This window comes from Artemia sp. Qi Xiang Cuo, chromosome 2 (assembly GCF_049724085.1).
Source record: "Artemia sp. Qi Xiang Cuo chromosome 2, ASM4972408v1, whole genome shotgun sequence".
In the NCBI taxonomy this organism is placed as follows: Eukaryota; Metazoa; Arthropoda; class Branchiopoda; order Anostraca; family Artemiidae; genus Artemia; species Artemia sp. Qi Xiang Cuo.
In genome coordinates this window covers 93,829,625-93,843,200 of record NC_142795.1, presented here as the reverse complement: position 1 = coordinate 93,843,200, position 13,576 = coordinate 93,829,625, and the positions used below count along the sequence as shown (strand labels likewise).

The 13,576-nt window shown below is 37.6% G+C and overlaps 2 protein-coding genes across 2 annotated transcripts in view; both read left to right on the top strand.

Moving 5' to 3' along the window:
* LOC148955828 (uncharacterized) overlaps positions 1-2,528 on the top strand; it is a 31,385-nt gene extending 28,857 nt beyond the window's left edge. Inside the window, exon 4 of the mRNA XM_089107918.1 lies at positions 1,098-2,528. Coding sequence (XP_088964044.1) covers positions 1,098-2,528 — 1,431 coding nt within the window. The remainder of the gene's footprint in view (positions 1-1,097) is intronic.
* Positions 1-13,576, top strand: part of LOC148955827 (polyisoprenoid diphosphate/phosphate phosphohydrolase PLPP6) — a 49,372-nt gene that overhangs the window by 13,065 nt on the left and 22,731 nt on the right. The gene's annotated exons all lie outside the window — the stretch shown is intronic.

Here is a 13,576-nt window from a genome sequence, read left to right as displayed (position 1 = left end):
ATATACCAGCAAACTTTTGTTTGAGAATTTCCAAGATTCAGATGTTTTTTATCCTCGTCATTGTCTGGGTCCAGTCTATAGGATCGCCATCATATTTTGTAAAACAAAGATTTATGTTATTAATCAAAGGTCAGTGCCCTCCAGAGAGAGAAAGAGTAGAGGTGGCTACTTCAAAATACCTTTCCTGGACATAATCTAGCGTGTAGATCCATCCCTGAAAGTTTCATTTTTCTAATCTAACCACTTTCCAAGATAGCAAAAAGTAGCTTGTCTAGAATTTTACCAAAATTACAGAAAAAAATATTTTCTTCCAAGATTAAAGCAGGTATAGACTTATCTTTATGCAGTTTCCTAACCCTTAGGAAGGGAGGTATAGAAGGAGTAGAGATAAGAGCTTGAAAACACTTTCCAAAGAGATATTTTAAGCTTAAAATTCATTTGAAGGAACTTGGATTACTGGTCTTAGACCAACAACTTTGTGGAAGCCTTGGATTGAGGCTCTTGAGAAGGAAACATTTTAAGAAAACAATTCTTACTTCATAATATGTAGAATAATTGTAGTTACATATTTTGACCTCAACTATACTATGTTTTACCCTCTCCCTCCCCTTAATTCTCATACATATATATATATATATATATATATATATATATATATATATATATATATATATATATATATATATATATATATATATATATATATATATATATATATATATATATATATATATATATATATATATATATATATATATATATATATATATATATATATATATATATATATATATATATATATATATATATATAGCTCAAATTATATGTTTCCCATGAGCTTTTCTGGTTCTTGATTTCGTCAATGTTGGTTCACTTTATGGGTAAATGGGTATACACCAGAGTGATGCTAACAACTTAAAGTAAATTTGACAATTTTAAAAGTTAGACAGTTAGAAGGTAACGTGATTCAAAGAAACATTAGGGACAAGCGGCCCCATCCAGGCATGAAATGGAAGAATAATCTTTCCGTGTTGTATATAAATGCTGGTGTACTTTCAAACAAACTTGACGAACTTTATTCTTTGGTAAATTTGCAGAAACCTGATATAGTTATCGTGACTGAGGTGCTCCCAAAGCACTGTCTTAACCCTGAAGCACATTTCTTTCAACTGAGTGGCTATAATGTCGTGTACAACAAGCATTCGAAAAGGGGAAATTGTGTTTATATTTCGTCGTCATCTAAATTAAAATATGCAGAAGTTGATGTTTCGTTTACTATGGAATTAAGTGAAGTAATTAGTGTGGAAATTAAGTTGCCAGGGATATCCCAAAATGTGAGGATTGTAGGCATATATCGAAGCCCTTCCAGAAATGAATTTAGTATGTTAAATGATGATCGCCTGCTGAGTTATCTGTCATACCTTGCGTCTGTTTCCTCAAAAATTCTTGTTCTTGGTGACTTTAATGCGCCCGATATTGACTGGTTATCCCAAGCTACATCAGGGACGGACCAGAGTTTTGCTTTTAAACTTGTGCAAACCTTACAGGACAGCTTTCTGCACCAGCATGTTGCGGATTCCACAGGACTCAGAAGCAATTCCACTCCCCATGTACTGGATTTGGTGATCACGAAATCTCCAGATGACATACTAGACCTTAAGATGCTGCCACCTCTAGGTAAAAGCGACCATGTAGTTATGTCTCTATCAATGAATGTAAGTGCAGCGGTGAACTCTGGTTCTAAACTTTATTATGATTACAGCAAGGGTTGTTACGATGAAATTCAAGACTTTATCCGTTCCGTTTCTATTGTTGAGGAGCTTCAGTCTAGTAATGCGGATGTGGATGTTGCTTTTGAGTTCATCCGAGAGGTTATAAAAGATGCATGTGATAGGTTCGTTCCACGTTATTACATAAAAGAAGGTTCAAGAAAAAGAAGACGACTGCCAAAATTTGTACTTGATGCTATTAGTGTTAAAAATAAACAATGGAGACAGTATATGTTGGAAAAAAATGAAGACTCGTGGTGTGCGTATAAAATGGCTCGGAATCACGCCACTCGTCCTCTACGCGTTAACCGAGAATCACTCGAATTGTCTATTATTACTACCATTCAAGGGTGTCCAAAGAAGTTTTGGAAGTATGTCAATAGAAATAAGACTGACTCCTCAACTGATTCGTGCATTTTTGATGACCCAACTACAAGTGAATTAATAAGTGATGATCAGAAAAAGGCTGATGTGTTTAATCAAGTTTTTTCGTCAGTTTTTGTAAATCCAAATGATGTCCTTGCATGCAGTCCACCCCATTTTACCAAATTTGTTTCAGCAGACAAAGTGCCCTTCAATGACTCTGATATTTCTTCAGTGCAGGTTTTGAAAATTCTCCGTGACCTTTCTGTTAATAAAGCTCCAGATATAGATGGTATTTATAACACTTTTCTTCAGAAGACAGCCACATGTTTAGCTGAACCTCTTGCGCTTTTGTTTAACCACTGTCTACTGAGTGGTAAATGCCCTGTAGCATGAAAAAAGCAGTTGTAAAGCCACTCCACAAAGGAGGATCTAAATCCCAATTTGGAAATTATCGTCCAATTTCAAACACTTCAATTTTTTCGAGAGTTCTTGAAAAGATTATTGTATATCGGATACAGGATTATTTCAACCAAAATAAACAATGGCATCCGTCACAGCATGGTTTTAGAAAAAACAGGTCATGTAATACGCAGTTGCTAGAAGTTGTAAAAGATCTCCAAAATATGGCTGATCTCAGTTCGAAGTTTGATTTCTTGTACATTGACTTCAGGAAAGCATTTGACAAAGTTTCAATTAGTTTGTTGCTTAAAAAATGTGAAAAGTATAAGCTAGGTAGTAGAACTTTAACATGGATTACAGATTATTTACCAGGCCGTTGCCAGCAAGTTATAGTTGGCAGTGCATTTTCAAGTAAGGGTCCAACTTTAAGCGATGTACCACAAGGCACTTGTCTGGGTTCAGTGTTATGTTGTTTATTTGTCAACGATTTGCCTAAAGTATTTCGTCCCTCCACTGTCAAACTGTTTGCAGACGATGAAAAAATTTATAAGTGTTACCTCCCCGGTAGATGTCATCCTTATTCAAGAGTATCTGAATACCCTAAATGATTGGTGTAAATTGAACTCCATGTTTGTAAACCATCAAAAATGTTGTGTACTCCATTACTTTTCAAAAAGCTCGACTTATGACTATTTTATTGCCGATACACTTGTTTCATCTTCAGATTCAGTAGGGGATTTAGGTATCCACTTTGATAACAAGTTGAAGTTTCACAAGCATGTTTCAATAATTGCACGAAATGCTAATTACAGTCTGCTTCAGATTAAGAGAAGTTTCATGAAATTTAACCTTCACACTTTTATGACACTATACAAGACAATAGTACGCCCAGTGGTAGAATATTGTTCCTCTGTGTGGTATCCTACATGGAAATGTAACTCGTAGCAAATTGAAAGGGTTCAACATCGGGCGTCAAAGTTCGTGCCATATTTGAGCCATTTACCATATCAGCATCGACTGAAAATAGGTCAATGTAGCTTCGTTGGCCGTGCAACTAAACTTTGGAATAGTTTACCCGACACCGTAGTTTCTACGCAAACAGTGCGATCATTTAAGAGTGCTCTTGTTGAAACTGAGTTCTACGAAAAACAGTTTCTGTAATATAGTTGTTGCATAGTTGTTTTTCATTTTTGAATATTTTTTTGTTTTATTTCTTGTTTTGTGTTTTGCAGTGTTGCTGTTTGAGCTGTTATTTTTTTTGTGTTGTTATGCGACAAGCCAGCCTATGGCTTCCTCCTTTATTGAATAAAATAAATAAATGAAGTTTTTTTCATTGGATCATGATGAATCAATGCCTCTTGATTATATAACTTCAAGAAAATGAAATTATAATCAAATAGCAGGTTTTTAACCATTATTTTAACCCTTTTCTACAGCAAAAAATCAGAGAAAAGTGTATCAAGCAGTTCGTGGTAATGAACTGTAAGTAAGGAGCAACCCGGCTCAATGGTAACCGAAACTCTAAAAAACGGAATTTTGATACCAATAGATACATCAAAAGAATCAGATTTTAATGTTGATTTCAAATATATAAGGTTCATCAAGTTTAGTACCCATCAAAAGTTACGTGCCTGAGAAAATTTGGCTTATTTTAGAAAAAAGGGGGAAAGACCCCCTAAAAGTTCTAGAACCTTAATGAAAATCACACTATCATATTCAGCGTATCAGAGAACCCTACTGTAGAGGTTTAAAGCACCTATATACAAAAATGTGGAATTTTGCATTTTTTTGCCAGAAGAAAGATCATGTATGCGTGTTTATTTGTTTTTTTTGTTTTTTTTTCCCAGGGGTCATCGTATCGACCCAGCGGTCCTAGAATATCGTGGGAAGGCTCATTGGAACGGAAATTAAAAGTTCTAGTGCCCTTTTTAAGTGACCAAAAAATGGAGGGCAACTAGGCCCCCCTCCCACGCTCATTTTTTGCCAAAGTTATTCGATCAAAATTTTGAGATAGCCATTTTGTTCAGCATGGTCGAAAATATGATAACTATGTCTTTCAGGATGACTTAATCCCCCGAAGTCCCAGAGGGGAGGGCTGAAAGTTATGAACTTTACCCAATGTTAACATATAGTATTGGTTATTGGGAAGTATACAGACGTTTTCAGGGGAGATTTTTTTCTGGTCGGTGGGGGGGGGTCGGGGGTTATTTGGGAGAATCTTTCCATGAAGAAATTTTTCATGGTGGAAGGGAAATTTCTATGAAGAGGGCCGGATTTTCCAGCATTATTAAAGAAAAAGATCAGAAATTAAATTTAAAAAAAAACAAGTTTTTCAACTGAAAGTAAGGAGGAACATCAAAACTTAAAACGACCAGATATGATTGGGTTCACCCCCTAGTCAATACCTCGCTCTTTAAGCCAAAGATTTTTTTTAGTACTTTCATAAAAGCTATTCATTCTAATTAATGGCCTTTGAGATTAAAGGGTCATTTTTAAAGAATTGGAACAAAATTCGAACTTTAGCTTAAAGAGCAAGGTATTGACTAGGAGGCAAACCCCCTAATATACGTATTAAAAATCTATGAATATAGAAGTTCGTTACGTTAGTTATTTCGTAAGTAACGTATATTTATTACTAATAAAAACGTTCGTAAATAATATTAAACATGTTTCGAGAAAGCCATTTAACCAAATAAAAGTAAAATTAATACGCAACTTTCGTTTTAATTATTCATGTACGGTGAGCCAAAATCAAAACCGGTATTAATTCAAAAACGTTCAAAATTAAATAAAAAAACAGGTTTTTTTTTAACAGAAAGTAAGGAGCGACGTTAAAACTTAAAATGAACAGAAATTATTCCGTATATGAAAGGGGCTGTCCCCTCCTCAACGCCTCGCTCTTTACGCTAAAGTTTGGTTTTTCCCACAATTCTATTTTTTTAAACAATAAAAACTTTAGCGTAAAGAGCGAGGCGTTGAGGAGAGGACAGCCCCTTTCATATACGGAATAATTTCTGTTCGTTTTAAGTTTTAACGTTGTTCCTTACTTTCAGTTAAAAAAAAACTGAAAAGTTTTTCAGTCATCTTAAAGGGTCCATTTGGTTTCCGAATAAAACGACTATTATGTTTGGAAAGAACATAAAAAGGCATTGAATGGTCACCTGATTTACAGCTTAGTTATGAAAATATCTCCAAACTTACCAGGAAATCCCCCCTCCTCTAGATAGCTGTAATGCTTTTGATTTTATAATGTTAGTGTAAAATGAACCTTTTTCATTTTAGAATAATAATAATAATCTTTATTCGTTTCCTTTATCACACTGCAATAACATGGGTATCGTCAATTTAAGCACAAAAAAAAAGAAAAGCACAAAAAGACACAGGACCAAGAAAAACACAAATAATGAACCGTCACCTCTACTTCAGGACACTATTGTTATAACATCTGACGTAGTAGGGCACAAACGATTTTAGATATCTTGTTGTCGAGTGTGTAGGCGGGCACTCCAAGAGTTTTTCTTCCCTCTTTCAGAGTTGCCAACATTGTTTTGTGTGCGTGGGTCTCTGAAGTAAACGGAGGAAGTATATCTCGGTGTGTTGAAGACTTTAGGATGTCAGCTCCAAACTTCATCAGCATTTCATGCCTCCTTTCCTCCAGGGTTGGGAGCTTGAGTTGGCTCAAGCTTTGTTCATAGTTTTTATAATTCGGCACAAGAATTATTTTGCAGGCTCTCTTGTGAATTTTTTCCAGTTCATTTCTGTGCTTCTCTGTAAGCGACGGGTGCCAGGCAGGACAGCCGTACATCATTACGGGCATTACATAGGTTTTATAGCACGAAAGAAGGAGTTGCTCTGTCATTCCAAACCTTCTTAGATTTGCAAAGGATTTTAGAAAACCAGCTGCGTTTGCTGTGATCTGGCTGATGTGATCTCCAAATGAGAGATCATCACTTAATGTGATACCAAGTATTTTTACTGATTTTTTTTGTTTGTTTTTTTTTTGTTTGGAGAGGTGCAGATTCATTTATGCTCTTTTTCTTCTTCAGGAAGTTGACATGCATTGCACAGCTTTTCTCGAAGCTTATCTGGAGCTTCACTTGATCAGCTTGATGTTGAAGCTCTGCAACAAGGGGTATGAGCTGATTGGGAGTTTGTGACAGGAAGTGCAGCAGGCTTAGTGAAAGATCATCTGCAAATTTATACCTCTGTTTGTGTTGCCTCATCAGTTGGTTGATGACTACAACAAATAAGATGGGACCTAACTTGATTCCTTTGGGCAGCTCCACACGTGATGTCTTGGAAGTTGGATGTTTCCCCGTTTTCGAATTGTACGCACTGTTGACGACCAGAAAGGAACTTGCAATGGTACATAAGAGAAACTGCAAGACTTCCAGGGCACGGGCTTCATTGATGACAGTCTCATGATCAAGCGTTCGAAAGCGTTCACGAAATCAGAAATGATTATTTCAGCAAGGGCCTCAGGATTTTCTAGGTGCTCTAGTAGATCATGAAGTAATCTGACCAGATAGTGAGTTGTGCTGTGTCCTCGACGAAAACCGAACTGCATAGGATCGATTTTTTGTTCTATTTCTGCTAGTAGCCAGTGTAAAATAAGATCTTCGAAGAAATAAAATCTTCGAAGACTTTTGAAATGATGGGCATCTTTGAAATTGGCCTGAGATCAGATTGTGAGGTCTGTGATCTTGTCCAGGGATGTTGTGTCATATATGATTTTTTTAATTTATATAGGACAGCACATTCCAGTAGTCACTGGCAATACACCATAGCTACTTGTGTATACCCGCGGGGGGAGCATGCCTGTATAAGCCTTATAGTAATTTGACCAGAGTACGAGGCTTTCCTAATGTCTAGGTTTTTGAGTTTGTCTTGGACCTGGGAAACTGTAATAATAGGGATGGTTTCGATTGGACCATTCTGTGTTATAGACTTGAGGGGAGGCTATTGGTGGCAAATATTTGAAAAGTGTGCATTAATTGCTTCTGCGGTTACATTCTCTCTTTGCTGGTCCCTCAGGATGGATTTAGACTTCTGCTGTCCCATTAGTTTCCGTACAGTTGTTTGGAACTTTCCTGGGTCACTGGCTGACAACTTAGCAAAAATTTGATGTCCATACAGACGTCTAGCTTGCTTTAGTAGTATAACTACTATTTTTCTCTTCCGTTTATATTTGTCAGAGTGTGGCTTTGTCTCATAAAGCATGTCTCGCTCTGCCATTGCTGCTTTAATTGTCTGAGTAACCCATGGTTTATTCTGTGCCCTATTTGTAACCCGCTTTCAAACAGTTCGTGGTAACAAACTGTAAGTAAGGAGCAACCCGGCTCAATGGTAACCGAAACTCTAGAAAACGGGATTTTGATACGAATATATACATAAAAGGAATCAAATTTCAATGCTGATTTCAAATATATAAGTTGCATCAAGTTTAGTTCTACCCATCAAAAACACACCTGAGAAAATTTGGCTTATTTTCGAAAAAAGGGGGAAAGACCCCCTAAAAATTATAGAACCTTAATGAAAATCACAATATCATATTCAGCGTATCAGAGAACCCTACTGTAGAGTTTTCAAGCTCTTATCGACAAAAATGTGGAATTTTGCATTTTTTGCCAGAAGAAAGATCACGGGTGCGTGTTTATTTGTTTGTTTGTTGTTTTTTTTTTCTTTTTCCCAGGGGTGATCGTATCGACCCAGGGGTCCTAGAATACCGTGGTAGGGCTCATTGGAATAGAAATTAAAAGTTCTAGTGCCCTTTTAGTAGAGATGCCTCAGGAGGTCCCACCCCTCACCCCTGCTGCCACCTATAACTTTTTTTAACACCATCACCACGTGGTTTATGGTTTTTGTCAGTGAGAATGAAAAAACAGTATCTTTGTCACTTGGAAAAACATGAATTTTGTCTCAGAGATGTATATTTTCATTGTTTTTGTCAGTGAGAATTGAAAAATAGAAGTATTTCCACATTTTTTATGTTTTTATGGATTTTGTCAGTGAGAATTTGAAAAAACAGGAACTTTCTCACTGAGAAAACCATAAATCAAGTGATGCTGTCACGAGTCAGAATACCTGTGCTGTCGACCTCAATTCACCTATCGTGAATCAATAATTCCCCTTAGAAACAACAAATTAATTTTCCCTTTCTTGACAGATCAATCAATCAATGACATCATCTGTCAGACTTTAAAAATTTTCGCCTAGAAACATTTCTCCAGGAATAGATCCAAAATCATTAATGTCTTTGCCTCGGGAACAGTTCTACTGGTCGAACTCCAAAGGATATTAATAACCAACGGCCATGGAAACAATTAGGCAAGAAACATCTTAGCGATGAATTGTTTTATCGCGCGAGAAGGTTTCATATTAATTTGAAATGCATTAGCACAGAGATGCCAATAACAAAGGAACACGCTGAATTTGTGTTTAGGGATTATTTGGGCGAAACCGTTTTAGACAGGTTATGGAACTATTTCAGCGAAACAGATAGAGACATTTTAAAAGAAGATTTTTGAAGAGATTTTAGAAGAGAATTTAAAGGTGAAACTCTGTGGTCGTTATAATACACAAGTTTCATTTGAACAGTGTTGTGAGGTCCTCTAACCCAACCCCAAAGGGTTCCAATCCTCCTACCCCAACCCCGAAGGAAGCCCCCAGTCCTCAAAAGCCCCCCCCCCCAAGCTACCAAAGGCCCTCCACCGGTCCCCAAATGTCCCCCAGGCCCCCAACTGTCCCCCCCAGACCCTCAAAGACCCACCAAGCTCGCAAAGGGCCACCGGCGCCCCCAAAGGCCCACCCAGACCCCCAAAGACCAACTCCCGGCCCCCCACAGGCCCAACGAGCTCCCAAACGACCAACGGGGTCCCAAAGGTCCACCACCGGCCCCCAACAGCCCCACATGCCCTCCCATGGTCCTCAAAGGTCCCCCGGGCTCCCAAAGGGCCACCGGCGCCCCCAAGGCCCACCACCGGTCCCCCAATGTCCCCCAGGCACCCAAAAGCCCACCCCGACCCCCCAATGCCAACCCCGGGCCCCCAAGCCCAACCCCCCGTCACCACAGGTCCCCCCGAGCTCCCCAAGGACCAATCCGTCCTCAAGGGACCCACAGACCCTTCAAAGGCTCTCCCCGAGCACCCGTCTTTCGTTGATGTGAGTTGTCTGAAATCTATGATTTGGGATGTGTAGTTTGCTACTTCAGGCTTTTCTGAGCAGGATTTCTTAGCCATTCGTAGGTGTGTGTTGACTGAAACCAATACTTTGGGATGAATAGTTTGCTATTTCAGGCTTTTATGAGCTAGGTTTCTTAGCCTTTCGTTGGTGTGTGTTGAGTGAAACTTATGATTTGGGATATGTAGTTTGCTTTTTTGACTTTTCTGAGTTGGATTTCTTAGTCTTTCATAGGTGTGTGGTGTCTGAAACCTATGATTTGGGATGTGTAGTTTGATATTTTCGACTTTTCTGAGCTGGATTTCTTAGACTTTCATAGGTATGCGTTGTTTGAAAATTATGATTTGGGATGTATAGTTTGCTATTTCAGGCTTTTCTGAGCTAAGGTTTTCTAGTATTTTGTAGGTGAATGTTGACTGAAACCAATAGTTTGGGATGAATAGTTTGCTATTTTTGACTTTTCTGAGCTAGGTTTCTTAGTCTTTCGTAGGTGTGTGTTGACTGAAACCTATGATTTGGGATTTGTAGTTTGCTATTTTAGACTTTTCTGAGCAGGATTTCTTAGTCTTTCATAGGTGTGTGTTGTATGAAACCTATGATTTGGGATGGGTGGATTGCTACTTTTGACTTTTCTGAGCTGGATTTCTTAGCCTTTCATAGGTGTTTGTTGTCTGAAACCTATAGTTTGGGCTGACTAGTGCGCTATTTTTGACTTTTCTGAGCTAGGTTTCTTAGCCGTTCATAGGTGAGTGTTGTCTGAAACCTATGATTTGGGATATGTAATTAGCTATTTCCGACTTTACATAACCGGATTTCTTAGTCTTTCGTAGGTGTGTGATGTCTGAAACCTATGATTTGGGATGTGTGGGTTGCTATTTTTTTGACTTTTCTGAGCTGGATTTCTTAGCCATTTGTAGGTGTGTGTTGACTGAAACCTATGATTTGGGATGGTTAATTTGCTATTTTTGACTTTTCTGAGCTAGATTTCTTAGCCTATCATATGTTTGCTCTTTCAGAAAATTATGATTTGGGAGGTATAGTTTGCTTTTTGGACTTTTCAGAGCTAAGGTTTCTTAGCCACTCATAGGTATTTGTTGTCTGAAACTTCGAGTTTGGGATGAGTAGTTGGCTATTTCAGACTTTTCTGAGCTAAGGTTTCTTAGTATTTCATAGGTGAATGCTGTCTGAAACTTATGATTTGGGATATGTAAATTACTATTTCGGGCTTTTCTGAGTTAGGTTTCTTAGTCTTTCATAGGTGTGTAGTGTCTGAAACCTATGATTTGGGATGTGTAGTTTGCTATTTTAGACTTTTCTGAGCTAGGTTTCTTAGCCTTTCATAGATATGTGTTGTCAGAACATTATGATTTGGGATGTGTGGGTTGCTATTTCAGGCTTTTCTGAGTTGGATTTCTTAGTCTTTCATAGGTGTGTGTTGTATGAAACCTATGATTTGGGGTTGGTGGATATCTAGTTTTTGCTGTTCTACGCTGGTTTTCAGAGCAATTCGTAGGTGAGTGTTGTCTGAAACATATAGTTTGGGATGACTATTTTGATATTTTTGACTTTTCTGAGCTAGGTTTCTTAGTCTTTCATTGGTGTCTGTTTTCTGAAAACTATGATTTGGGATATGTAATTTGCTATTTACGACTTTTCATAACCGTATTTCTTAGTCTTTCGTAGGTGTGTGGTGTCTGAAACCTATGATTTGAAATGTGTGGGGTGCTATTTTTTTGACTTTTCTGAGCTGGATTTCTTAGCCATTCGTAGGTGTATGTCGACTGAAACCTATGATTTGGGATGGTTAATTTGCTATTTTTGACTTTTCTGAGCTAGATTTCTTAGCCTATCATATGTTTGCTCTTTCAGAAAATTATGTTTTGGGAGGTATAGTTTGCTTTTTGGACTTTTCAGAGCTAGGATTCTTAGTCACTCATAGGTGTTTGTTGTCTGAAACTTCGAGTTTGGGATGAGTAGTTGGCTATTTCAGACTTTTCTGAGCTATGGTTTCTTAGTATTTCATAGGTGAATGCTGTCTGAAACTTATGATTTGGGATATATAAATTACTATTTCGGGCTTTTCTGAGTTGGATTTCTTAGTCTTTCATAGGTGTGTAGTGTCTGAAACCTATGATTTGGGATGTGTAGTTTGATATTTTCGACTTTTCTGAGCTAGGTTTCTTAGCCTTTCATAGGTATGTGTTGTCAGAACATTATGATTTGGGATGTGTGGGTTGCTATTTCAGGCTCTTCTGAGCAGGATTTTTTAGCCATTCGTAGGTGTGTGTTGACTGAAACCTATGATTTGGGATGGTTAATTTGCTATTTTTGACTTTTCTGAGCTAGATTTCTTAGCCTTTCATAGGTGTGTCCTTTCAGAAAATTATGATTTGGGAGGTATAGTTTGCTTTTTGGACTTTTCATAGCTAGGATTCTTAGTCACTCATAGGTGTTTGTTGTCTGAAACTTCGAGTTTGGGATGAGTAGTTGGCTATTTCAGACTTTTCTGAGCTAAGGTTTCTTAGTATTTCGTAGGTGAATGCTGTCTGAAACTTATGATTTGGGATCTGTAAATTACTATTTCGGTCTTTTCTGAGCTGGTTTTCTTAGTCTTTCTTAGGTGTGTGTTGTCTGAAACCTATGATTTGGGATGTGTAGTTTGCTATTTTTGACTTTTCTGAGCTAGGTTTCTTAGTCTTTCATTGGTGTGTGTTGTCAGAAAATTATGATTTGGGATGTATAGTTTGCTATTTCAGGCTTTTCTGAGCTAAGGTTTTCGAGTATTTCGTAGGTGAATGTTGTCTGAAACCAATAGTTTGGGATGAGTAGTTTGCTATTTTTGACTTTTCTGAGCTAGGTTTCTTAGTCTTTCGTTGATGTGTGTTGACTGAAACCTATGATTTGGGATACGTAGTTTGCTATTTTTAACTTTTCTGAGCTGGATTTATTAGCCTTTCCTAGGTGTGTGTTGACTTAAACCTATGATTGGGATGAGTAGTTTTCTATTTTTGTCTTTCCGAGATATATTTCATAGCAGTTCAGAGGTGTGTGTTTTCTAAAACTTATGATTTGGGATGCGTTGTTTGCTATTTGAACTCTCCAAAGCTATGATTCTTTGTCCGTCATAGGCGTGTGTTGTCTAAAACGTCTAGTTAGGGATGAGCAGTTTCGCTATTTCAGGCTTTTCTGAGCTAAGGTTTTTTAGTCTTTCATAGGTGAATGTTGTCTGAAACCTATGAATTGGGATATGTAAATTACTATTTCGGGCTTTTCTGAGTGGGATTTCTTAGTCTTTCATAGGTGTGTGTTGTCTGAAACCAATGATTTGCGATGGGTGGATTGCTACTTTTGACTTTTCTGAGCTGAATTTCTTAGCCTTTCATAGGTGTTTGTTGTCTGAAACCTATAGTTTGGGGTGACTAGTTTGCTATTTTTGACTTTTCTGAGCTAGGTTTCTTAGACTTTCTTAGGTGAGTGATGTCTGAAACCTAGGATTTGAGATATGTAAATTACTATTTCGTGCTTTTCTAAGCTAGATTTATTAGTCTTTCATAGGTATGTGTTGTCTGAAACCTATGATTTGGGATGTGTGGGTTGCTATTTTTTGACTTTTCCGAGCTGGATTTCTTAGCCATTCATATGTGAGTGCTGTCTGAAACATGTGATTTTAGATGGTTAATTTGCTAGTTCCGGCTTTTATTAGCTAGGTTTCATTGCCTCTCATTGGTGTGTGTTGTCAGAAAATTACGATTTGGGATGTGTAGTTTGCTATTTGAACTTTTTACAGCTAGGATTCTTAGTCCATCATAGGTGTTTGTTGTCTGAAACCAATAGTTTGGGATGACTAGTTTGCTATTTCAGGC